The sequence below is a fragment of the Misgurnus anguillicaudatus genome, chromosome 13 (genome assembly GCF_027580225.2).
Source record: "Misgurnus anguillicaudatus chromosome 13, ASM2758022v2, whole genome shotgun sequence".
Classification (NCBI taxonomy): domain Eukaryota; kingdom Metazoa; phylum Chordata; class Actinopteri; order Cypriniformes; family Cobitidae; genus Misgurnus; species Misgurnus anguillicaudatus.
Genome location: NC_073349.2, coordinates 7,393,071 through 7,419,823, shown reverse-complemented (window position 1 = coordinate 7,419,823; position 26,753 = coordinate 7,393,071). Strand labels below are relative to the sequence as shown.

Sequence of the window (26,753 nt, the reverse complement as noted above, 5' to 3'; positions counted from 1 at the left end):
GCATGCGAGTGGCAATCACACAGTGTGAATTATCAAAGACACGATCTGAGAGATTCTCCTGTAAGATATCTGGCATGCTGTTGGTGAATCAAAATCATGCCGTGTGAAATGTGTTCTGACTGATTAAAACATTGGCGATGACCTAGAGCCAATGAGCGAGCAACATTAATGGCAGCTGGAAGTTCGGGGAGGAGTTATGATCCCAGTCTCACGTTCTTGCACGTGTGACATCACGCTGTTTCCATGTCATTTCCCACCTGCTTTTGGTTGTGAGACATAGTTTGCAGACCGGGACAAAGTTGTCAGTGATTCTTCCTATGGTAAAGTCATGCAGTGTGAAACCCCCTATAACCAATCTATCGTGCAGTGTGAAAACAGCAGTGACTGAACGCTACCCCAGATAGTCACGCAGTGTGAAAAGATCTGCAGTCTGAACTCGGCATAAGGTTGAGCTCATACTATGCATACCGTACCTTTCCCAAGTACATTTGACCCCAAGTACATATATACAGTTTGTTTGGCTAGTGTGAGCCTGAATTTATTACCAAATGTACCATCACGGCATGGGAGGGCAAAATAGGCAGTGGTTAAAACCACATAACCGCCCTTTGCTACACATCCGTGCTTCTATCTTTTCAAATCTTTAGAGTTGCTAAAAACGACTCAACCTTTTTAACTTTCTTTATTCCACAACAGCTTAGTTTATTTGACACGCAAGCAAATTTGTGGTCATGTTAAAACAGCAAGGATTCTGAACTTTATTTTTAACAAGTGGTCTATTTAAAACAGCTACATTTAGATTCACAAACCTCCTGGCAGTGCAGGCCTTTATGAAGTGATAAATACATTTTATAAAGCAAAAAAACTGGTTTTTATTAGCATTTTGTGCAATATAATGTATGCTGGTAATAAAAAAGTTGCTTTATTCTTGATTTAAGAATAAAAAAGTACAGGTAAGTAAAATGACATTCAATAAATATAAAATGATATAACCAAACTCCTATAAGCACTCAATAACTTTTAACCATGAAGGTAATTTTGAAATGTTTGATATATTTGATTAAAATAACTAATAACAGAAGCAGGGTAGAGCCTCGATTATTCAGCTCATCTTCCAGCAGCATCTTTAATATCTAGAACAGAAGAGAAAGAGGAAGAGGTCAGAAAACTGGAAACTCCATTACCAAGAATGCCTCAGTTTAAATATATTGAATCTGTACATAGTTTTAGTGCATGGGGTGTTAAACATACGGCTGAACACGGCCCACAAAGGTGCATGATGATTTCCACAGTTTTATGTAAGCAATAAGGTACGAGAGGCTGTGCTGTATTGTGAATAAGTAACGGCTAAAGGGCATTGTTAGGCACAACCCCTTCAGCCGTTACTTATTCACGATACAGCACTTGTCTCAAGTACCTTATTGTTTTTATAAAACAGTTACCAAACAATATTCAAGTAAAAAAAAATTGTGCAACTTTCATGAAGTTAAATCGCTAGAAAAAAAGTCCCTGTGCCCGGTTGCATGAAACTCCTTAAGTGAGGGTTTCCCTGAGGAAGAAAAAAATCCCTGAGGTAAGGGATTTATTTAAGAGTGTTGCAACAAAGGTCTTAACTGTCACCCTTACCTAAGTGTTTATACCAAGTATTTTACGATAGTCTCTGCCAAAACACGGCAGCGGAGAAGCGGTTGCTATAGTTACAAAATCTTACAGCGTAAACAAATCAACGCACGCAGCTCAAGATACGGCGGATTATTTCGATCGTTAGAAATGCGCGTTGGTACCTCATTTTCCTAAATAACCATAGAATCAGCCATCGCGTGTGATGTTAAGGGACCTGTTATAATCCCTTACGTTTTTAAGGGAAAATGGGACTTAAGGACTTTGTAGCAACGCATAGCAGAACTTAAGGTAATACTTAAGCATTTAAGGGTAAATAATTATTGACAGCCTTAGGGCTCAGTCACACCAAAAGCGCTTTAAACGCTTGCAAACGCAAGGCGCGACGCACTGCCTTTTATTAAAAAGAGCAGTGCAGCGCGGCTTTTCATATTGCTAAGCAACCACCGAGTCAGCTGTCTTGTCAATCAAATATTGAAGCGTGAGCGCTCTTTTGCTGTTAACTGTCATATTAGCAGAAACTTTAAAAAGAGGGCGCTTGCTCTGACCTTGTTTGAGGATAAGAGGAGCACAAACACGCAGGAGAGAGTGAGCGAGTGGAGTCCGGTTCTTCAAAGCAACTGTAAACTTCCCTCGCCACAACGTAAGGCCCGCCTCTCCCCTCATTCGATTGGACAATGGAAGACGCGAATGACGTCAGGCGCTCCTCCGCTCTCAGCGCTCCTTCAAAAACGCGTGCGCGGCAGGCGGCAGAAAACCGCAAGGCGCTCGGCGCGCATAAACAGCGCGCAAACGCGCCCTGCCCATAGAATATCATTCAAAAAAGGCGCCTGCAACTGCCATAAACGCTTTTGGTGTGACTGAGCCCTTAAGGTTCACTTAAGGGTTTTTCTTGCAACCCATTTTTTATTAAGGGCACCCTTAACCTTATATTTAAGGGATTTCTTAGCTTAAGGACTTTCATGCAACCAGGCACTGACCTTGAACAAAGTTTCAATATGTAATATGCATGAAAGCTCAAATAAAAACAATAAACTGTTCTCAAACTGATACATGTGGTTGCTAAGGGCGCAGTGATAAATAGAACCATTGGGTGAAGCAGGCATAGCCGTGTTTTATTGTGAATAAAGCACAGCTATTGACCAATCAGAATCAAGAATTGGAACTAACCGTTTTATAATAAATATTAAACACATATTTTTAAAACCCTTTCAGGCGGGTGTCTAATTAATTTTCAATAAGAAAGACATGTGGACAGCATGAACAGTCAGCACATGGTGCCCAAAAATCTGAGTAGACTCTTAGAACAGATGTGTTAAAAACAACACATAATGTGTTAAAAGCATAACACAAACATGTGTAAAAAATTAGCACATCCTTTCTTTGAGTGTAGCACCTGTACCAAAAAATGATGATGTTGCTGCTGCCCCTGGGGGGTGTTAGGACGATTCTAAGGGCCCACACACTTTTGGGGCTTCAGAGATCATTTTACAGTAATAATAATAATGTATTAATGTGTTAAGAATGTATCTACCAAAGAGTTTCCATTAAAGGGGCCATGGCATGAAAATCTGACTTGTTCCATGTTTAAGTGCTATGATTGGGTCCCCAGTGCTTCTATCAACCTAGAAAAAGATCAACCCAGTAACTTAGTTTTGGTAAACCATTCTCTATAAGCACATGAAAAAATAGGTTGTTGAAATTTGTCTCTCCTTATGATGTCATAAGGAGCTCTTATTATAATAATACCGCCCCTTAATCTGCACTATCCAACCACAGCACTGACATTTAGTGCAGAGAGAGAGAGAGAGAGAGAGAGAGAGAGAGAGAGAGAGAGAGAAAATAATTGACAGCACAAAAGAGTTTCAATTGCAACAAACCACAATCATTGTGATCAGTGTTTGAATTTCATCAGCTCATTTGCATTTTAAAGGACACACCCAAAACGACACATTTTTGCTCAATTTTAACATGTAATAAATTATCTATATGGTATTTTGACCTAAAACTTCACATATGTGCACTAGGGACACCATAGATTTATTTGACATCTTAAAAAAGTATTGTGCCATGGCCTCTTTAAACAAGTTATTAGTCTTACTTAGCCTCAGTCAGTCACTGAGTAAGAGATGGTAAACTGACAAATTAGAGATGTATCAGAAGTATAAGTCTGGATACCAAAAACTAAAAGCGAAAATGGGCTCACAATGAACCAGTATTTTTTTAAAGGTATAGACAGTTTCAGCAGCAACAACATAAACAAACAGCTTTTGTGGACAAAACGCAACTTCTGGTAGACGTTCTTATATAGTAGTTTATTTCTGATAACAAGAGAAATAAATGACATGTAAATACCTTCGTTCATATATCATATCTAACTAATCTATTACACTGAGCTCACATTACTTCGAAAAATTGCATACAATGTTTGCTACAGGTTCTTGAATTTTTCCCTGGCTGCCGAACCTCTCCGCAAAGTTGTGATCCATACTTGTCGTCTTCCCTTGTCTTTAGCAAACCAAAACATTTTATTTTCGACAAGGTATTTGTTTCAGAGATCAATGTAGCCATTAGCCAGACTGATAAATAAATACAGACCGGAAGTTCACTTCAGTTCAGGCGCGTAACCGCAACAACGCCTGTATGTCTAATGAAACATACTGTATATTGCTTCCTTTTGCTGTAATGTTAGCGTCATTTATAGCAAACCGCTAACTAAGAGTCAATCCAATATTCAATAGGTTATGTTTATCACCACTGATGAGAAGAATGTTATTTTTGTCCAAATGTAAATCTAAATTTTCTAGCCACTTGCCAGCATTCATTTATCAAACTATCTGTATTTGAATGAAATAATGGAAAAACGGTAGATAATAAGGGACTGTGTAAAAAGTTCACACATCAGTATAAACAAACTGCATTTTGATTGGTAGCCACACATGCAACAAAACATTGTAGTTTTTACACAGCTACACTGTAAAAAATAGCTGTAATTATGCAGCTGGTTGCCAGTAACTTACTGTAGAAGATAAAGACTGAAAATGTTTAATGTTTATTTAACTTTGAACAAACTGTTGCCAGTAAATAACATAAATGTAAAATCTACAGTAAGTTACTGGCAGCTAGTTGCCAGTAATACTGTAATTTCTACAGAATTTTTTACAGTGCAGTTTTTTAGTTTAAATAAAAAAGTAAAAAATGAAACATTGTTTCAAGTACAGAGTTTGTTAAAGAGTAAAAATCATGGAGGAAGATTTACATTTTTTTTGTGATTTACTGTAAAATAATGTAAAGAACATTTTGTGAAACTATAACCTATATAGTTAATATTGACTGAGTAGGGTAATGTCAAAGATGGAAAATACTTTGAAATCAATGAGTGATATCAAACTTTGATGCCCCAAATCTCAGCCTAAATATTTAATAGATTATGGGTCAGTTTCCCAGACAGGGTTTAGACTAGAAATTTCTGTAGAAATTACAGTATTACTGGCAACTAGCTGCCAGTAACTTACTGTAAATTTATGTTATTTACATGCAACAGTTTGTTCAAAGTTAAATGAACATGAAACATTGTCAGTCTATTTACCTCTACAGTAAGTTACTGGCAACCAGCTGCATAATTACAGCAATTTTTTTTTACAGTGTAGGCCTTAGTTATTTTAGGAAATTTTAGTAGTTTTTACAAACATACTTTACAAAAAACAAGACTGCTGTGCATCTTTAGACAAAACATTGGTACTGATACTGTAAAAAAAATCTGTAGAAATTACAGTGTTACTTGGAGTTGGTTGCCGGTAACTTATCGTAGATTTAAATGTATGTTATTTACTGCAAACATTTTGTTCAAAGTTAAATGAACATTAAACATTTACAAGTCTTTGTCTTTACAGAGTAAAACTAAAATAACAGCATCAAGGAAAGCATTCTGGGAAACAAAATTCGAAGCAAAAAACAGAAAAAGGTTGATGATGATTTCTGGTTCCCAGAATGCTTTGCGTGAGGCTGTTATTGTATAGTTTTATTCTGTAAAGATAAATTCTTCTTAATGTTTAACATTTATTTAACGTTGAACAAACTCTTGTCAGTAAATAACATAAATTTAAATCTACGGTAAGTTACCGGCAACCAGTTGCAAGTAACACTGTAATTTCTACGGATTTTTTTTACAGTGTAGAGGTCGGCAAACTTTAACACATAACTAAGTCTTAGTGAGCTGCTTGCACAAATGTCCTATTTATTTTTTTGGAGATGGAGGACAGGCTTATAGGTTTTGTTTGTTCTGAAAATATAATCAGCATAGATGCATAGATCATATATATATATATATATATATAAAGGAATTTACTTCATAATGTCATTTATGTTGTGTTCCTATATAGCTCATTGGTAGAGCACTGTGTTTGCAGCGCAAAAGGTCATGGGTTGAACCCAGGAAACACACATACTTGAAAAAAATGTAATGCACTGTAAATTGCTTTGAAGAAACATGTCTGCCAAATGCATAAATATATGTTTGAAAGAGATCTGAATGAAATACTACTCTACTCAGCTACTACAAATACATCTTGCTGGATGCATTCAGCAGGATTAACAGACTCTCCAGTTAGCACATAACAGACATACTTTCATAGTGTATAAACACATCAGAAGCATATTTGTATCTTTGATTGATGCCGTTTTTAAAATATCAGTGTTTTTTACAGTAATGAGAATCTAATAAGATTCAACAATGACATGACTCACCTATAATCATGTATTTATAACAAATACAATATACACATACATATAGAATATATATTTTAGGGCTGGGATGATAAATCGTTTGACCTGCTTGCTATGCTTGTCAATAAATTACGATGAAATGCAGCTACATCCAAAAGCCAGAGGGCGTTCGTGTAGAAACTCAAAATGCGCCGCAGAAGAAGAACCATTTACACATGCAGCTCCATGAAATGCATATTTATAAGCATATAATCTATACGCATATTTATATATCTGTTTATTAAACCATTTTAAATATTTTCATGATAATAAAGAATATTTATAAGATTATGTTTGATGAGGATTTCCTACTGATCAAAGAGCTGTAATACATGAAAGAGCTGTGTATGATATCGCCTTTGCAATTCAGAATCGATATCAGTCAGGCATTATAAGTATGAATAGCCATTAATCGCCCCAGCTCTGATATATTTACAATATATGTTATGATACTTTAATTAGTAAAAATGTGACTGGATTGAAACTATTGATTTGAATATAATGTACATTAGCAAACTATGCCATATGTGACAATGAATCCAGACAGGAAATATTTTAAGTTTTGTTATGTAAGTGTTACGTTTTTATGCATTTCAAAAAATATGTCTAAGGTATGTATATATGTTTTAATATACTGACCTGTGACCCCTTTATATCTTCTCTTCTAGAATGATCACCTCTGGTGAAAGAACAAGTATGATTGATCAAATGTCAACAAATTTAATTATACATACAGTATATATACAAGCACATACATTACATACACATCGTTTAAAGCCAACAAAGTCCTTGCTTGCACCATTAAAAATCAATGTCTAAAAATGCAGTCAGCTAGTTGAACAGAAAATGATCTGTACTTACTTTTGACTTCTAGCTTGCAGGCAACCGTAGCTTCACCAAGGTCATTCTTGGCCCTGCAGGTGTAGACCCCGCCATCAAATGTAGACGGTTTGCGAATTTCGAGTGAGCAAACTCCCTGGTTGTTAAACTGCCTGTATTTGGGATCGTCGCCTATTAGCATCTGATTCTTCATCCACTCAATCTTAGGCTGCAGACAAAGTACAGAGAACACAGTCAATGACATCAGTAATGCTTCTGTTGTGTGCACTTTTAACAGGTTACCATTTCATCAAACATAACTTTAATTTAGGTCACGTTCAAACTTGTAGTTCGGTTCTCTTGGTCCGGACCAAAAAATGTTTCCATAAGGATAAGGTCACAATCTGATTGGTCAGATTTTGTGATGTGGATTTTGCAGGCCATCCAAAATAATGCTAAGTTAAACGTGCCTACACTGTGTGTGTACATATGAGGGTATTTTTTATGCCCACGCAACCTCCATTATCTGGAACGGCATGTTACTGTATTGCTTAGGTCATGTTTAAAAAATAATTTTAGGATTATGTTGCTGTAACCTGTTGATGCTGAACAACCACTGATACCTAACTGAATAATGGGTATCTTTAGGAATAAGAGAACCATAGCTGCTGAGATCTCATCTGGGGCCAATTCCTACAAATGCAATTGTTTCAACCATCAATGTTCTGGAAGAAAACTCACAATGGCCCACAGATATGTTTGGGTAAGGTGGAGGTGAGGGGTGATTGATTTCAGTCCTTCACCCCCACATGTGGAGATTTCTTGTCTTCGGTGAAAGAGGTCATGAGTTAAAATCTTGCTCCACAGACATTTTGAAATAATTTGCATCTGTGTTTTTAGTGGTGTACTTCTCTATTATTTATGTGGTGTTGTGGTACAATTTTTGATGGCTTTGATCTTGTCTTGGTCACGACCACATTTGAAATCTGTCTTGTCTTGTTCTCTGACTTTTTTCTACAAAAATCACAGTGATGGTCTGGCATTGACTCGGTCTTGCCCTGCCCTGGTCAGGTTAGGTGGTCTCGACCATACATATGTATAATAAAGGCTAGATGTCTTACGGCAGAGTCTCTAACGTCATCACCGGTGGCCATCTTGTCTCAGTCAGCTCGTTCACTCATAGCATTGTGTTTTAAATGTGCATGCACTTTTAAATATTTTCTACCGATTTTCAAATGGTTTGGTTTCTTACAAACGTTATTAACATGGCTATAATTCTAGAGGCTTGAACATGTTTCATGAACATTATTCATAAGCATGCAGTGTCATAGGTACATCTCTGACATTTATAACCAACCAAACAGTAGAAAATTGAGCAAGTTATTGTTTTTCAAAAGTACATGCACCATTAAAACACAATGAGCAAGAGTGAGCAAGCTGACTGAGACAAGATGGCCGCCAGGTGCGGATGTCGACCTCCATTGGCCAGCAGCGCCGGCGAGACATCTAGCCTTTATTATGCCTATCTATGTTCTCGACTACAACACTAATTTAATGTGATAGCAAACAGCACCTCCAGTGATTATTTGAACAGTTTTTTAAATAAATGAAAACTAGTTGATCCTCATTTTGACTATTGCCAAATATTCATGATAAGTAATGAAATGACGGTAGCCAGTAAAGATATCATACAGTCCTGACAGCTGTACATTTCAGCACAAAAGCGGAATAAATGAGTAAAATGCTATCAAATATGGGAAGATACAATAGAACAGACCAAAGCAGACATAGACTATCACTAAAGTATCCAGTTAATTTGTATGGCAAAATCAGATCTGCCTGAGAATATTGTCATTCCTTGTTCAGGTGTAGAAGTAAATAAAAATACCCAAGTAAATAAAAATAATCAGACTGTTGAGGAAATTATGACCATGACACTTTGAAGGTTTAAGTTTCCATCTGCATCTAACAAGCCGAACTCTGCAACTGTTATTGCCAAATGGAAAGAGATCTACATCATGGCAAGTGTTCTTATAATTTCACACATCTGACTCCCTGAATGTCTGCCATTTAAGTTCTTGAAGAGTGTGTTACTGAATTTCATTGGCCAGGATTTAATGAAGCAATGTTAAACTTGCAAGAGTGCTGTTATACTGAATATCAGCCCTATTTGCACAGGATTAGTATTATTTGATGACCTTGTGTGTTTTTGAAATTACCCCCTACATATGAATTTTTTGTGGTGCATTTGCAAAGGATAAGCAAAGCCTGTGATTTCACTTGAATTTACAGACTTATCTCCAGGATATAATGTCAAGGCTTTATTTAACACTGTGTCCTAAATACACACAATGTAATAAAAGGTATCTTTTCCACTTCATCAGAGTTTTTGTCTTAACCAGACAGTGTAATAACCAGTGTTATTAGTGAGAAGGATACATTTTTTATGAACTTGCTAACCCAGTCTCACGGAGTTGCATATAAATAGCACGAAGTTTAAAAATCGTGCAATTCATACGCCAAATTCCACTTTGGCGTGCATATGATACGCCAGTCCTTCCCATTCACTTAAACGGTGCATCTTTTTTTGTTCGTTTTATTCATTTGTTTCTCAATTTTTTTGCTATTTTTTACCATTTTCGCTTGGGTTTAGGGTTAGAACAACTTTTTGTTATATAAAAATGACATCCTAACCCAAACCCCAACTCTAACCCAACTCCAAGCGACCATTGCTTAAATATGGACAAAAACATGGAGAAACCTGTATATTAAATAACCTCATTAAGCAAATCTAACCCTAAACCCAAGCGAAAATGGTTTAAAAAATAGAAAAAAAAGATTCACAGTTTAAGTGAATGGGAAGGACTGGCGTATCATATGCACGCCAAAGTGGAATTTGGCGTATGTATTGCACGATTTTTACAAAAACGTGCTATTTGTATGCATCTACATGAGACTGGGTAGGAACTTGCATTATAAAACTGACCAGAGTTTTCCTAACCATATTAGACACTGGTCATTTGTGATCAACTCCCCCTAGTGGTGAATCATCGGATTTTCGAAAGTTATGACGTAATGAAGCCTCTTTGCTAAAATCACTTGACAAAACATTTGTAAAAGTTTCGAAGCCTCAGAAGCAGTGCTTTGAAAGCGACCATCACAGTTTCCATTTCTATGATAAAGAGATCTCTCATTCGATGAAAGGTCTGGTTATTATATATATTAATCATCAAACATGGACAAGGAGAGGCTGATTAGATGTTAAAAAGCAGAATTTAGGAATGACCCATACAGTAGATGAATGAAGTGACAAAAAAACAGTAAAAACATTAAAACATCCTAGTGCTGTTCAACAACAACAAAAAAGCATAGTTTTCTGCCTAAGTGTCCAGCTGCATGTTCAAAACACTACTGACATCCCTGGAACGGTGTTACCATCAAATGGATAGAGAACCCACAGACAAGCTTTCACAAGGAAGGATTACAGAGTGTCCTAGATCCTACATCATGATCTGGATTCAGCCTAGATTTGCATCTATCTCAGCTGTTCTCGAAACTTGAGTCTCCATTCCTCGACTTGGGAATGGCAAGACAGCAAAGTTTGCACCAGCTGGTTTCAGCAGTCAGCAGTATGGCCAACAGAGATGTGCTTCTTTTACATTATGACTATACAGCATATGCATTTCAGATAAATGTGTAAGCAGAAGCTGTCCATTTATTGAGCTTAAACCCAATGACGTTTGCATCTGTTGATGGCATCGTTGGATTATCAACAGCTGTTGTTATATTACAATAATGGCTCCGTCACAAGTATATTTGGAGCACAGCAGCTACTTCAGAGCTTTACACATGCACGTTGGATGGCCAATATCAACAACAGAAATCTTAAAGTCTTTCAAATATAATATGAATCAAACCTCAGTGACAAATGCATTGTTATAACTCCTGATAGGCTTCACAGCATCGGTATCAAAGTGTAGCATGAGGTGGATCACGTGAGCTTTACTCTTTAAGCCATCACTTCATAAACATTCAGAAAATAGCATTTGGGTTGCAAAAAGGAGGTAAAAGTGAGACCATCCGTACCTTTGGGGTGCCTCGTACTGCACACAGCAGTTTAGTGGTGTAACCTATAGTGGTGGCCCTGTCGCTGAGCGCTGCTGTGAACTTGGGAGCCTCGTTGAAATCGTGTTCCTTGTACTCTAGTGGTTTATACACGATACCTACAGGACAGGAGACAACAACCTCAGCCGAGACTGACAGTTGTACAGAAGGTATAACTTTTATGACTGGCAGACTGTTTGCTAACAGTCTGATGCTTACTTTAACTGGATTTTTGTGAACTAGTAAGCATTATTCTTATTGGCTGATTTTAACAAAAACCCAGAGTGTGCCATTTCAATTGGTAGAAAGTTGTAGTAGCAAAATAGTCTGTATATAATCATCAGATGTGTTCCCTGGAAATCAAAGTCATGAGCTTAGTGCCACGCTCTTCTCTAGTTGAGCTACAGATACCTGTAGAAAGTTTTTCAGTAGCACCAGGAAAGCTTTGTCTTCCAACAAATGTTACTTATGCACACAGACAGTGAGGCGTTACTTCCAGGTTGTATAAGTTACGGTGGATAATAGCGGTATTGCCGAAAGCCGGAAATTTATTGACGAGATAACTCGTCAATGGTGGGGAAAAGTTAAACAAGACTGTTTATCAAAAGAAGGGACGTGACCTCACCTGTTTTCTGAATATGAGCAACATCTTTCGTGACGGTGGCGGTCTCGCTCCTTCCCACCTTGTTTTCAGAGAAAACTCTAAAGACGTATGAATTTCCCATCACGAGGTCGGATACTGTAGCGTTCAGCCTGTGGAAGTGCTCCAGCACCGTGAACCACTCCTGCCAAAAACAGCAATGTCAAATATATTAGTCACTTATTTACAATGTTGCATCGTTCAAATCAGCTTTAAATGAAAGACGACAAACCACAAAAATATTTAAAATGATTAAATATATAGAATAGAATATGTAAGGAATAATTGATGACGGGCAGTTGAATTATTAGAGTCAATTATTCCTCTTATACCACGGTTAACACAAGCATTGCTCTGGTGCCTCTTTTTAAGACATTTGACAAGTTAAGTGTGTGGTTATCGAAAAAAAAGCATACCCATGGAACATTTTTCAGCCAATCAGAATATAGCAATCAACAGACCCGCGGTATAAATAGTTTTATTGCATATTTTCTTGTCCTCATCATAAATAGATTATAATATAATCACACAAATATAATTTTTTTATTTGACTATTGGACATTTAAGCCTGCAGTATATTCTGTTTTTATGCATGCATGCACTGTCTGCGTACACAGACGTTTGACATATGTGCATTGCGACAAATTGCAGTAAAGTGAAAGTAAGTAGCGTGGTTACAAACATCTTATGGTGTGTGTACAGTCTACGCATACCATTCTGATCATTAAACATGGTTATGGGCAATGTACGTGGACCCCCTCGCGTACATGTAAAAACGCAACTATACTTCCTAGTCAACCAAGTACTAGTACTGAGTACTTATAAGGCAAATAAAAATAAAAAGAGAAATAATTGATTCACTGCATAAAACACAGTGTCACAGTTTGATATTGCAATGCAAAACCCCTCTTATTCTTGGTGATAAACATGCTAAAAATAACACCCCTGTAATTCTTTCGCCTCAAACACTAATGCATATTACACAATGTGTACAACATGTTTAGACATATGTGACCCTGGACCACAAACCAGTCAAAAGTCGGACGGATATATTGTAGCAATAGCCAACAATACATTATATGGGTCAAAATGATCAGATTTTTATGCCAAAAATCATTAGGACATGAAAGGGACACTCCACTTTTTTTTTAATATGCTCATTTTCCAGCTCCCCTTGAGTTAAACATTAGATTTGTACTGTTTTAGAATCCATTCAGCCGATCTCCGGGTCCGGCGCCAGCACTTTTAGTTTTTTTTAGCATAATCCATTGAATCTGATTAGACCATTAGCATCGCACTCAAAAATAACCATTAGCATCGCACTTCAATATTTTTCCTGTTTAACGGTAAAACAGTAAAAATCAAATGTTTAACTCTAGGGGAGCTCAAAAAAAGTAAAGTGTCCCTTTAAGTAAAGGTTATGCTCCATAAAGATATTTTGTACATTTCCTACCGTAAATATTTAAAAAATGCATTTATCACTAGTAATATGTGTTGCTAAGAACAGTGGTTCTCAAACTTTTTCAACGTGTGGCCCCCTTTGTGTACGGTGCATTCCTTTGCCGCCCCCCAAAGAAAACTTACGACAAATTTGTGCTAAAACAATACTTTGTGCTATAAAAAAGTAGTGCTGTTGGTTAATAGCCTTATTTTTTTAGGTTAAATTACACAGAATTCATGATAAATTAATGTATTTTAAAAATGTCATAAAACTGGGGCCTCCCTGGCACCATCTCGCGGCCCCCCAGTTTGAGAACCACTGGCTAAGAACTTCATTTGAACAGCTTTAAAGGCAATTTTCTTAATATTTAAATTTTTTGCACCTTTAGATTTTCAAGTATCTCAACCAAATATTGTCGTATCCTGACAAATCATAAATCCATGAAAAGCTTATTTATTTAAGATGATGTATAAATATAAATTTCAAAAAATGCATCCTTATGATCGGTTTTGTGGTCCAGGGTCACATATTTTACCCGTTTTGCATCGCGTGGCAAAACGATGTAAATAGTGCATGCAAATAGCTGGTGCGACATTCTTACTAAATTTCCCTCTCAGTGTCATATGATTGACAGGATAACATGTTTCACTAAATGAGGTATAAGGCCTATAAATACATCTTTGTGCGTTCCATCTAATAAACGCATCATAAACAAAATGATATTTATAACAGGTGTCAAATATTAAGAAATAGTTGTGACTTCAGCATAGAGTGCCGACAGATGAAGTGTTTTGTAATGTAGGCTACTTCAAACATTCAGCAAATATATTACAGCCTACTATTTTGTTTCTGCACCATGACAATCTCTGTCTCTCAGCGCTTACATATTCCCATCCTGGTGATCTCTCATTACAACCTATCTGATCCAGGCCTCAACATCCAGAAACAAGCTTATAGATGTCCATATACATTCTACATTTACTTGGCAGAGATCTATATAAGGCTTTAGTTACGACACCATTTGTTACAAAACACGGGCCCTTAAATAGTGTCCACTGTCCCTTCCTAAGGGAACCCCATTAACAAACACTCATCTGCCCAGAGGTGCCATTTACTCTTTAAAGGGACACTCCGCTTTTTTGAAAATATGCTCATTTTCCAGCTGCCCTAGAGTTAAACATTTAATTTTTACAGTTTTGTAATCCATTCAGCTAATCTCTGGGTCTGGCAGTACCACTTTTAGCATAGCTTAGCATAATTCATTGAATCTGATTAGACCATTAGCATCGCGCAAAAAAATAACCAAAGAGTTGCAATATTTTCCCTATTTAAAACTTGACTCTTCTGTACTTACATCATGTACTAAGACCGACGGAAAATTAAAAGTTGCAATTTTCTAGGCAGATATGGTTAGGAACTATACTCTCATTCTGGCGTAATGATCAAGGACTTTGCTGCCGTAACATGGCTGCAGCAGGCGTAGCGATATTACGCACTGCTCGAAAATAGTCCCCTTGGCTACTTTCAATAGCAGGGGACTATTTTCAGGTGCTGCTTTATATCATTAAAGTTTATAAATTATAAAAAACTTACTCCAGTTTTCTTGTCAGCCTTTTGAACAGTGTATCCTGTGATCTCAGTGTTGCCGTTGTCTTTTGGAGGGGTCCATTCCAGAGCTGCATTGAAGCCCCAGTTATCAACCAGTTTGACCGAGGCAGGAGGTCCAGGAAGATCCACACAAAGATGTCTGACCATTAAAATTGATTTAGTCTAAGTTTGGATCATTTTACACACTGAAGTCTTTTCAAAGTACACAGGGGTGTCAATGAACTCTGTGTGGGAAGCAGACAGAAATAGATGGTGTTTAAGGACAGCACTGAAATTAAAGATCTCTGGATCATGGCGTTTCTCACCCACGATCTGAATTACAAGGGAAGCCTTGTCCTCGAAGTTATCGACCTTCACGGTCATCTCATAGACACCAGAGTCTTCTCTCTCGGCCTTGCGAATGAAGAGTATGCTGTCCTTGTCGCTGGTTCGGACGTTTACCTTCTTTGTATCTAAAGGCTGCCCGTCCTTGGTCCAGGATATCACAGGTTTAGGTTTACCCTGTAAAACAGAGGAAATCTGGTTTACAAGAATCATAGAATTTGTTTGTGGCCTAGACTCTCAGTCATAGGTACGTATTGAAGTCTTAACTTACAATAAATGGTATGAGCAGATTGATCTGTGATCCAACTTTCTTGACTTGTCTTGATCTCAGAGCACGTGGCAGACGAATTCTGGGGCGATCTGAAAGAAATTAGTAAAATTATATGGGTAATTTCTTGACTTCTTAACTGGGGGTGGTCTTGTCTTTAACATTAGTGCTGGAATATACAAATTAACAAAATAGGCTTTATATCCTGGATAAGATCAATGGGAAAAATGTTTGAAAATGGACAAGCTCAAACGTATCACATCCCGTTTATACCAGTATTTAGCGTCGTACACTTGTGATTCAATCAACCAAAACACATCTTAATAGCAGGTGTAAACAGCTCTTAGGCTACATTTACAAGATGACAATGTACTCCAGTAAAAAACTTAAAAGTAAAAAAAAATCACGTACACATGACAAGGCTATCAAAAAAAATCCAAACGACTCAAAACACTGTATTTTGCTTTCCAATAATACTTTGAAAAGAAACATTACACACCTGCACACATGTGCATTTTTCTATAGAGCGATAAATACACACAATCAAGATGGAAAAAGCATCAAGCAACTTTGTGTAGATTGATGATGAGGTAGGTTTATTACTACAAGAGACTCTGGACTATAAAACGGCAAACTTTTTTATACTTGGTTGGAGACAGATAAATAAACTTAGTATCTTCAGCAGCACAAACAGACTGGATTAAAGGGATAATTCAAAATTGCTGTTTTATTTAGCCTCTGCTAAACCGAGGGGCAACCGATCTCTTCCGATCTCTCTGATGAAGCCAATAAAGAAGTGATTTAATCTGCAAGATGGTGACGGCAGGCACCGCCTACTATTGGCGTCAAAAACGATCTTCAGAAACCTATGGGTAATGTCACGGACACTACGTCCATCTTTGTTTACAGTCTATGTGCTAAACATGAACGCGATAGTCTTCTTGTGGTGTTTTGTGGCTGTTGGCAAACTAGCCTCTCGGTGCCACCTATAGAGCAGGAGCGTTAATTGCACTTGGGTTTTAACTGGCTTTGGGGTTTTTTGGTAAACCATTCTCTAAGCATGTAAAAATAGGTCATTGAAATGTGGCTCCCCTTGTGATGTCAGAAGGGGATAATACCGCCCCTTAATCTGCACTATCCAACCACGAAACTGCCATTTAGTGCAGAGATCAACTCATTGGCATTTTAAACGACACCCAAAAAACTGCACATTTTTGCTCACGCCTACAAAGTGGCAATTTTAACATGCTATAATAAATTATCTTTATGGTATTTTGAGCTAAAACTTCATACGTACTCTGGGGACACCAAAGTCTGTGAAATGTCCCCTTTAAATGTCAGCATTTTCAGTACCGCAAAACATCTGTGTTGCGTAAATGAACAGCCAAACCGCATGAAAAATCTCCTGGCTGCTCTCTCTGGACACACAAGATTATTATCAATCTTCATATAGTACAGCAAATCCCCCTCAGTAGATCTCTAATCCTTTCTAATAACTACATTTCACAGTTATGTCCCAGCTCATTCATTATTAAAGGAGACTATTTACAATTTGTATTTGTGGAGCCACATAGATTGGTGAGATGACACTGCTGACACAGGTCATTCCTCTTCAGCATACCTTAACATATCTAACCTGACTTCCCAAGCACCAACGCTTGTATGTGTGAGCCCCCTGTTCTTCCAAACCTTTTAAGAGGCAGCGTTCAGACATGTAATCCTGTATGAGGTCTTGAATCACTGCCATCCTTCACAACATTCACAAGCTAAACCCAAATGCATCGTACCCTTTGATTCTCTAGAGGGGAGAGTGGGGTGATTTGTGCCAGGGGGGAAGTAGTTCCACCCCTTGTTTCTGGAAACCATAGAAAAAATTGGTCATGTGACCACATAATTTTGAAAAGCCATCAATTATCCTCAATAAAAAGAGAGACACATGGCCTGAGAGGTAAGCACATTTAAGCTCCTTTCAAAGTAAAATTTCTATGATTAAAGTTTTTTGATTGTAGTGTCTAAACAATTATAGACAGGTTTGAAAATATTTTCATTGAAAATAGTTTTAGTGCTTTAGCAGGCTACACAATGAATCTATACAGTTACATAACTGACAGACAGCGTTCTATGTATGTCAACAGGCATCTAAGCCACTTTGCCTGAAATTATTCAGAAATATCATATATTGTGTATTTAAGTTGTGTTTTTCCAAAAACTACAAAATATGACTTATTCCAACAGTTTAATAGAGTGACAATATCTAAATAAACCTTAAATGAGTAATTGTGTATTGATTTTGTCTTGCTTTAATATAGCATTACAGTTCATAACATTAAAATGTTCTGTTTTACTTCAGAAACCACCGGCACAATTTACCCCGCACCAGGGACAAGATCCAAAGTTATTGTTCTCATGGATGCACCACATCCTAAAGTATATGTACATCCTTAAGTTGAAGGCATTATTGTCATGGCCTCACTTTAATGTCAATTTGAGTAAAAAATGGCACAACTCACCCCACTCTCCCCTAATGCCAACAGATCTCCTTTGAGTAATTCACAGTGTAACCATAGTAACAATAATGAAACCAGAAGTGCACTTGGGTTATTTTAAATGAATGAAATGTTATTGTTCTTTATCAAGCATCACTTTGAAATGCTTGATTCTAATTGGCTTGTGGTGGTGACATTCTGAGGTTTGTTATTCCTAAAGGCCGGTTGCATAAACATAGCCTATTCACTAGTCTGACCAACCAGCAATTAGTTAGGGCTAGTCTTACTTTTCAGTTTAAAATTAGATCAGTCTATATTTTCATGCAACTGACTTAAAACAGTTATGATCAGTTTTCAAGAACAAATTGATGACTAACTTGTAAGACTAGTCTAAACAGTTTATGCAACCAGCCAGGTAACCCAGCCACATCTGGGTATTGCAAAACATCTTGATAGGTGCATTATAATTTAGCTTTTACCATTAAAACCACTACACTGTAGTGTGTTTTGGGCCATATTCCATTAGAACCAATACATAGAACCAATAGAACCAATACATACCATTAGAGACCAACAAAGACCAATACACTGTAGTGTGTTGTGGGCCATATTCCATTAGAACCAATCGAAATTTTGTGATGGTGTCTGCTGTTTTTTTAGCAGGGTAGAGTGACGCAACTTCCTAAAAAGGACTTTGGTATAAACTAAAATCAAAACTCCAAACCAAACGCTTGGTTAACCTGTTTTGCTTGCAAACAAATAGCAATAATAAATCCAGTCAAGGTCAAGTGCCATGTTGGGTGGTGAGACAACAGCAGTTGCGCCAATGTAAGTGGTCAAGTGCATCGTCAAGATATATCCACCGAATACGAACAGTTCCTGCACCTGTTAGAAAAGTCACCCTAGACGAGGGCAGATAAAACAGCTCATGTGATATTTTTGCTAGATAAATATTCTTATAAAAATACATTATTATTCATAACTACCTTGGCTACATTTAGAAGGACGACATATGTGTTTACAATCGTCCTCAGCACGGGGCTCAGATTGCACTTACAGCCTCATGTCTTTATGTTTATAATTTAAATGCTAATGAAAGCACTTGTCAGCACAAGCCAATGGGATTTATATACCCACAGCTGTTGAATCCATTGAGGGGAAGAGAGGTAGCACAAGACTGCAAGTCATTCACCTCCAACTAGTTGAGATGAGAGAGTAAAATATACATCTTATATATATATGCAACTATAGAAAAAGAGTCCAGATGGAAAACCCCTTTAAGTGCGTCTGACATGTTTTCTTGTAAATGAGCTGAATAGATTCTGCCAACAAACCAGTATTTCTGAATGGTCTAAGCCGGGGTTGAGCGGATTTGAAGTAAAAGTATTTGCTGAACGTACTGTATAATACATGCTGAGAGCATTCGGTTAATATCATTAGCTCATTTTTGATGGAGGTGGCATTTTACTGATTTCGCATTTGAGCTTCTCATAAGATCTATGGCATTTACATCTATGCCACTTTTTCCTAGAGCAAATTACAGTTAAAGATATACATTTAGTCAGCATGACCCCATTCACACAGCACTTCCCAGAACATTTCCGTAAAATTTAACACAAACACATCCCGTAAATGTTCTAGGATCACTTCCGTAGAGTGGACCTAGTAACATTGCTGTAACATTCACGGAAAGCGTTCTGTGTGAACAAGGTGCAGAAACAATGCCGTAAGGACACGTGTGTCATTGCAGCCAGAAGTTAGGGTTCAGCTCTTTGACACAGGGATTTAAATGCAGATCAACATTCACAACAAAAGAAATGTCGGCAAACTGGACTAAAGCAGAGATCAGGGAGTTTGACACTATCCGTGCTGAAGCTGGGATCATTTTACAAGCATGACAGAACAGAGCATCACACACTCCTTATGATCTTGTCAATAAGGAATAATTGACGAGGGGCCATTGAATTATAAGAAAATAATGCACACCAAGGTGGTAATGCGGCACGACGCGAAGCGAAGGTGTGTTGGTGTGCATTATTTTAGAATAATTCAAAGGACCGGAGTCAATTATTCCGCTTATACCACGGTTAGCACAAACATTGCTCTGGTGCCAATTTTTAAGACATTTGACAAGTTAGGTGTGCGGTTTACAGAAAAATAATCAACACCCATAGAACATTTCTCAGCCAATCAGAATGCAGCATTCAACAGACCCGTGGTATAATAAACTATAATGCACGCGCATGGTTTCTCGAGAGAAATCACGGATAATTAGCAAACTTCAGACGCTGTGGAAAAAAACTACCGAGTGCAGGACTTTAAATACAAAACTTGTGCTTATGGGATCTTTACAGTATGTGTGTGAATGCACCCACAGACAGTGTGAATGAACCAAAAATCAACATCCCGAACAAATCCTGGGCGCATTTTCCGTGTATTTTCCGTAATCTCTGTGTGAAAAGAGCTTATGTGTGTACCCTGGGATCAAACCCATGACCACTGTGTTATCAATAAAACTGCTGATTATAGCTATCAATGTAGAGATGGGACAAACCCTTACCCACAATCTCTCGGACAGCAACAGGCTGATGCAGGTGAGCAGGCTCACTGCGGCCCCCGGCGTTCACCGCCACTACGCGGATGTTAAGCAGATCTCCGGTTGCCAGATTTTTGATGACAAAGTGGTTGGATGTGGTGAGCTCTGTGTTGGCGACCACCCATTCAGAAGCTGCAGTGTACAAATGGACAGATGATGCGAACCTAGAAATAAAATTTCTTGAACAATAACACAGAAAATGTTTCCCTTCAGAAGATTAATTTGGATGAATTTAATGATGGATATGCTTTTTAGAATCTTATATTCCATGAAATCCATGCTAAAGTCTCATAATTGAATGAAATTAGGAGCATCAAAGTTTGTTTTCAGTCTTTGACATGATCTTACTCAGTCAATATTAAATATATCAAGGTGATATTATCACAGAATGCTCTTTACATGACTTCAACAAAGTTTAAGCCTAAATGTATATATACTTGAAACTAAGCTAAAAATAAAATAAGAATATTTAAGCAAACCAAAATATTGGCACGTTGTTGTCTGTATAGATCCACAAATCTAAATGTGTCATGTGCAGATAGTGTGACTGGTGCTAGAAAGCGACTCTTCCTAATAGGGAGACTTACAGGAGAGCTGGTTATAAATCAGCCTACGGTGACATTTTAAAGACAGGTGCTACAACAGACGGTCATATAACTTGCTTTTCTTTTGACATCTGATAGTTCAGTATGGTTCGATTTCAACATGAAGGCGTGATGATTGAAACACCAGTCACAACCTAACAAGCTTATCAGCAATAGATGTACGCACATCCCATCTTGCAGTATTCCACAGTGTATCCGTCCAGTCCAGACGTCCCGAAGTTCTCAGGGGATCTCCATTTAAGACTGACTGAGGTATCGCTGACATCGTCCACAGTGAGGTTCTGAGGAGCACTTGTGGGCACTGCACATTGATTAGAGAGATTTTTTTTGAAAACCAGATTAAAGGACTAAATGAATGGATTGTTGAACAAGTGAATAGACTAATGAATAAATGAATATGGGATTTTAACAGGTAGATGGATGAAAGGAATTGGGTGGGGACAGATGTGTAGACAGGTGCTGGATGCATTAATGATGGATGGATGGATGTTATTAGATCGATGTAGATATGGATGGATGGATGGATTGATAGAAGAAAGGATGGATGGACAACTGTCATTGGTTGGATGGATGGACTGACAGGTGTCATTGGATGGACAGTGTGATGTTTACTTGCAGGAGGAGGTGGTGTTGGTGCTTTAGGTGGTTCCTCTACAGGTGCAGTTTCAGCAGGAGCAGCTAATGTTCAAATATGCAAAAAAAATTATGGGTTTAAAAGAGTTTACCACATAATCTCCACACTGTAACTTTTACATTATCTTATGAACTTTTAGGAATTCAAGAGGAATTTTGCAAGATATAATCTAAAAAAAGGGGGGCAAAACAATGTAATCGTTAAGCTGCAATCCATACATTTATTAGGTAAATAAATAAAAATCTTTTTAAGTACATCAAAATCTGTGTTCTAATTTTATGCTGCATACACACCAAATGCGAAGCATCATTTTCCTCGCTCTAGATTACTCGCGGGATTTAACTTTGAGTCATGCACATTTTTCACATTGAATATTTTCAATTTATGCAAAAACGCGTTTGATGCCCCATTCAGACCACCGGCGACTAGCAGTACCAAAGCGACACAATCTCACTCATTTCAGTGGAAGCCTGGCAACTTCCGGCAACATGAGCGAAAGTGACTGTTGGCAACAAGATGGGCGTGTCCAGCGATGCGAGAAAGTTAAGAAAAGTTTAACTTTATGCAAATAATGAGCAATTTTCGGGAGCGACTACCAATGGGAACAAAGCAGCGGAGTTCACGTCATCCTTCTCTCGTCACGGGTCTGTTGAATGCTGTATTCTGATTGGTTGAGTAATGTTTCATGGGTATACATTATTTTTCCATAACCACACACCTAACTTGGGTCAAATGTCTTAAAAATAAGTACCAGAGCAATGTTTGTGGTAACTATGGCATAAGCGGAATAATTGACTCCGGTCCTTTGAATTATTTGAAAATAATGCACACCCGCGGATGAATTTGTACGCCCGGTTACCCAGATTGGCAATGATAAAGAAACGTTCACATTATAACGATAACTTTAACTATAATGATAAATATATTAGTGTCCACATCACTGATTACGATAACTTTATGCTAATTTGCTCACTCGCGCAAAGCACTTGCCTTTAATGGCATTAACAATATTGCATATTTCTTGTAATAAAAACTTTTGCAAAATTCACTGAATATAATATGCTGTTCTTCCTGCATTTAAACAGCGGGTAACCAGCAGATGTCCTCAACACGCTGTGTTTCGCATAACTCAAGAGTGAATCTAGTAGTTTGTGTAAACTAATATCTTACCTTTTGGCATAGTCAATGTGGGAGGAAATAAAGGATTACATACTCAATTTCAAAGCAACTGCATCAGACCTGAGGTAATTTTATATTATAGACCTCAGCGATGAGCTTCTCCACAGTATCATCTGTCTTTTCAAATACGCGTGCACTAAGGTTCAAATACTGTAGATTTGATTGGCTGTCATAGTTTATTGTTCATCAGGCACAATTTCACAGGTAATGTCAGCTTGATCTTATCTTACATCAACCAACATAAGAAATGAACTCTGCAAATAACCTGCTTATTTTGTTTTTCAAACAGAGATGGCAACAGGAAGGCCAAAGTTACAAATTTCAGCAGTAAGAAAAAAAATAAAAAGAGCTTTACCTTCAACTGGAGCATCAGTGGGAGGAGCAGCAGCTTCATCAGCAGGACCTGAGAGCAGACAGTTAGACTTTTTTTAGCTCAAGATAGGTCAAACTAATAGTCCTGGTGAAGTGACTGAGATGGAAAAAATGCTTTTTCAAGAATGAGAAAGAAATATCAAACACAAACCACAAAGAAAAGCAACAAACCAATATTTTAATAAAGAGCTGCTCGACATGACAAACACAAAGCGAATCGACAGCACACATAACATCATAAATGCACGTGAAGATTGCAACTTGTGCTCTACTTATTAATATATCATCTGTGGTCTAAGCTGAGGTCTTATCTCAAGAGACAGCAGGGGTGTAGATAGTATTACATGTTAAACAAATGTTGGAAGATGTTAACAGATACTGTAGGTGGTCATCAATCTGTGCTGTACATGAGCGCAGCTATGACTGAGTGAATGTTACAATGCCTGGATACAGCGTTGCTTTAAACATCAATCAATATTCAAAAATTCTACAGCTAAACTTGCAAAAATTTTAGGACTAACATAAGCACAGACTCTACAACAATGCTGTTACTACAGTAAATGTTTTATTAAAACAATAAAATGTGTTAACTTTAATAAAGTTTTAGTGTATAAAAATGTCCCTACAATGCTTGTTTTTACACTAGTGTTAAAGGAATAGTTTACCGAAAAATGAAAATTCTGTCATCATTTACTCATGCTGTTTTAAACCTGTAAGAGTTTTTTTTATTTTGATGAAAATTAAAGAAGATATTTTGATAAATGATGGTAAGCACACAGCTTGACTTCCATAGTAGGAAAACATTATGAAATTCAATGGGTACCATCAACTTTGTGCTTCAAAATATCTTATTTAGTGTTCATTAAAATAAAATAAAAACTTATACAGGTTTAGAACAACATGAGGATGAGAAAATTCATTTTTGGGTGAATCATTTTTTTTAAATCATAAAGATCTTTAGAGTGCATGCATTATGTTTATGGTTGCTTTTATAGATATACATAATAAAGGCGGACGAGGCATCTAACCTTTATTTTGTAAATCTACAGTTGCTTTAGTACCTTCAGTAACAGGTGCGGGTGTCTGTGGTGGGGCAGGTTCAGCTGGTGGTGCCTCTGCAGGGGGAGCCTGGGGTTCAGGCTCTGGAGGCTTCTCCTCTTTTACAGCAGCCTTCTTGACCGACTTTTTAATGGGTGCTGGTTTGGCTGGCATGGCGCTTCAGAAACCTCTACTGGACGGCCCGTCTTTGAAAGAGTGATGCCTTTGGGGGCTTTCAATTTATACAGCGCTTGAGCCTGGACTCCGCCTTCTCTTTAAATAGCCAACGGTCTGATCAACTTCTAGCCCAGAATACTGAAACGGTTCTTATTATGCAAACAAGCATAATGATAATTATTTTGCTGAACTTCATAACATATAGCTTTCGTGATTTAAATGTCTGACCCTTAATTCAGTGGTTCTCAAACTGGGGGGCCCCGGTTTTATGACATTTTTTAAAATAAACAAATTTATCATAACTTCTGTGTAATTAAATCTCAGAAAAAACAACAGCACTACATTGTATGATTTAATATGTTTTGTTTAACTCAAATATTAAGTTTTGGAATGTTTTATGTCATACATTTGTTTGGGGGGGGCACGTAAGGATGCACCATACACAAGGGGGGCCGCATGCTGAAAAAGTTTGGGAACCATTGCCTTACTTAAGCCGGTTGTATTCTTTTTTTGATGTTTGTCGCCCTCTTCCGTGCAAGCTTTGTAAGTGCAGCGTGTACTACAATGTCTGGGTTTGTGGTGGATTTGAGAGGACGAAAAATTCTGTGCACATTGAAGAGTTTTTATGAAGTTAATTATGTTTTTTGCCGGTGGATGCTTACCTACAAATGTACAAGAATATAAACGCACTCTTTTTAATAGGAAAAACGTGTCAAATCAAAACTATTTATATATTTAGGCCAAATACTGCTGTCTACTGTTGCAGATACTGGAAGTTAAAACCAGGTCACATCACATCTGTTCAACTAATGCCAATATTTACATGTTATAATGTTTAGGGTTAGTCTAATGTTTGTCTTTTTACCTGTCTTTGTCCCGCGAAGAGGTGTGTTCGACGCTGCGCAGACCGATGGGCGTATGACATCAAAATACCGCGAGAGCGAACAGAGAACAACGCGCATTTGAAGAGCTGCCGCTCTCGACTCGCTCTCGCGGTACTCTGATGTCATACGACGATAGGTCTGGGCAGCGCCAAGTAAAGTTGAACACACCATATTATACTCACATGTGTCTTGTGCATTTGTAAAGCAATAGGCTACATATGACCCACAATAAAAAAGTACACACAGTTGGTTTTCGATTTAATTAGCACATTAATTGAACCTCTACAATAGCAGTATGAAATTATAAAATATATTGAATTGGAGCACAAATACATGATGTATTTGGTCATATAGGCTACTGAATGATTTTTAATAGCGCCTCCTTTCCTCATACGCTCCAGGAAAGGTCCATCAGCTTCTTTACTTTTGAAAGGTTTTCTTTATTAGAGCAGTAATATTGGGGTTCCAGTTTTTCCCATTTTAACACATATATTAAATGAAGACCTCGCTACACTTTAAAGCATAGCCTAATAAATTGAAATTTAATCTATAACTTAATTAAAAATATAAAATTATACTCATAAGCAGAATAGACTGCAGTCATAAGATTAAGAATAATCTATCTCTATTTCTTTTGCATTTTGCAGTAAACTCAAATTTGTCAAATAATGCTGTAGCAACTTGTAATGTAATAACTGCACATAATGTAATGGAACAAAGTATTACATATTGTAATGAAATTTTCATAGTGTAATAATTTTCTCAAAACATAATAAAATATTAATCTCATAATGTAACAAAAATGATTTATGCATTCATTGGTGGATGCCAATTATCTCCCTAGCAAGCAAACAGAGTACCCTAGCAACAGTTTACCGAGACCTTTATCTCTGTATCAGAAGAGACATGTAGGTGGTCTCGTTTCCGTCGACTGTGAGGATTTGGGAATAGAAACTGTGTATTATTAAGTTTGTGGAAATTCGTGACCAACCGGCAAAACAGAATACAAAGTCACTCATGGCTTAAAATGTATGAGCTTGAATGTCATGAATCCAACAACATGGTCACGATGCAACATTTGTTTATTTATAAAAAAAAATAATTATTATATTCTAAACACTGTTTTAAATTATTTGCTACACTGTAGATTTAAATGTATGTTATTTAAATTGAAAAAGTTTTTTTACATTATGA

The 26,753-nt window shown here is 37.3% G+C and overlaps 1 protein-coding gene across 2 annotated transcripts; it reads right to left on the bottom strand.

Moving 5' to 3' along the window:
- Window positions 1-667: 667 nt before the first annotated feature.
- On the bottom strand, window positions 668-24,841 carry mybpha (myosin binding protein Ha). Of its 2 annotated transcripts, none has more exons than XM_073874932.1 (13): window positions 24,522-24,841; window positions 23,444-23,491; window positions 21,888-21,953; window positions 21,442-21,576; window positions 20,635-20,802; window positions 15,592-15,680; window positions 15,306-15,497; window positions 14,982-15,125; window positions 11,933-12,092; window positions 11,290-11,459; window positions 7,246-7,432; window positions 7,024-7,063; window positions 668-1,133 (listed from the first exon to the last, which is right to left on the bottom strand). In XM_073874932.1, the coding sequence occupies exons 1-12, from the start codon at window positions 24,670-24,672 to the stop codon at window positions 7,035-7,037; spliced, it is 1,539 nt and encodes a 512-aa protein (XP_073731033.1). In that variant the 5' UTR covers window positions 24,673-24,841; the 3' UTR covers window positions 668-1,133; window positions 7,024-7,034. The 2 variants fall into 2 exon arrangements, with proteins under 2 accessions (XP_073731033.1, XP_073731034.1); XM_073874933.1 differs by having other exon boundaries at window positions 11,290-11,426; window positions 24,522-24,840.
- Between the last annotated feature and the right edge of the window lie 1,912 nt (window positions 24,842-26,753).

Excerpts from the sequence above, each read along its gene's own strand:
- mybpha (XM_073874932.1), bottom strand. The coding sequence starts at position 24,672 with ATGCCAGCCAAACCAGCACCCATTAAAAAGTCGGTCAAGAAGGCTGCT. Across the intron at positions 21,577-21,887 it reads AACACCACCTCCTCCTGCAA|TGCCCACAAGTGCTCCTCAG; the intron begins GTAAACATCACA and ends ATCAATGTGCAG. Across the intron at positions 11,460-11,932 it reads TGCTCATATTCAGAAAACAG|TCTCGGCTGAGGTTGTTGTC; the intron begins GTGAGGTCACGT and ends TACAACTGTCAG.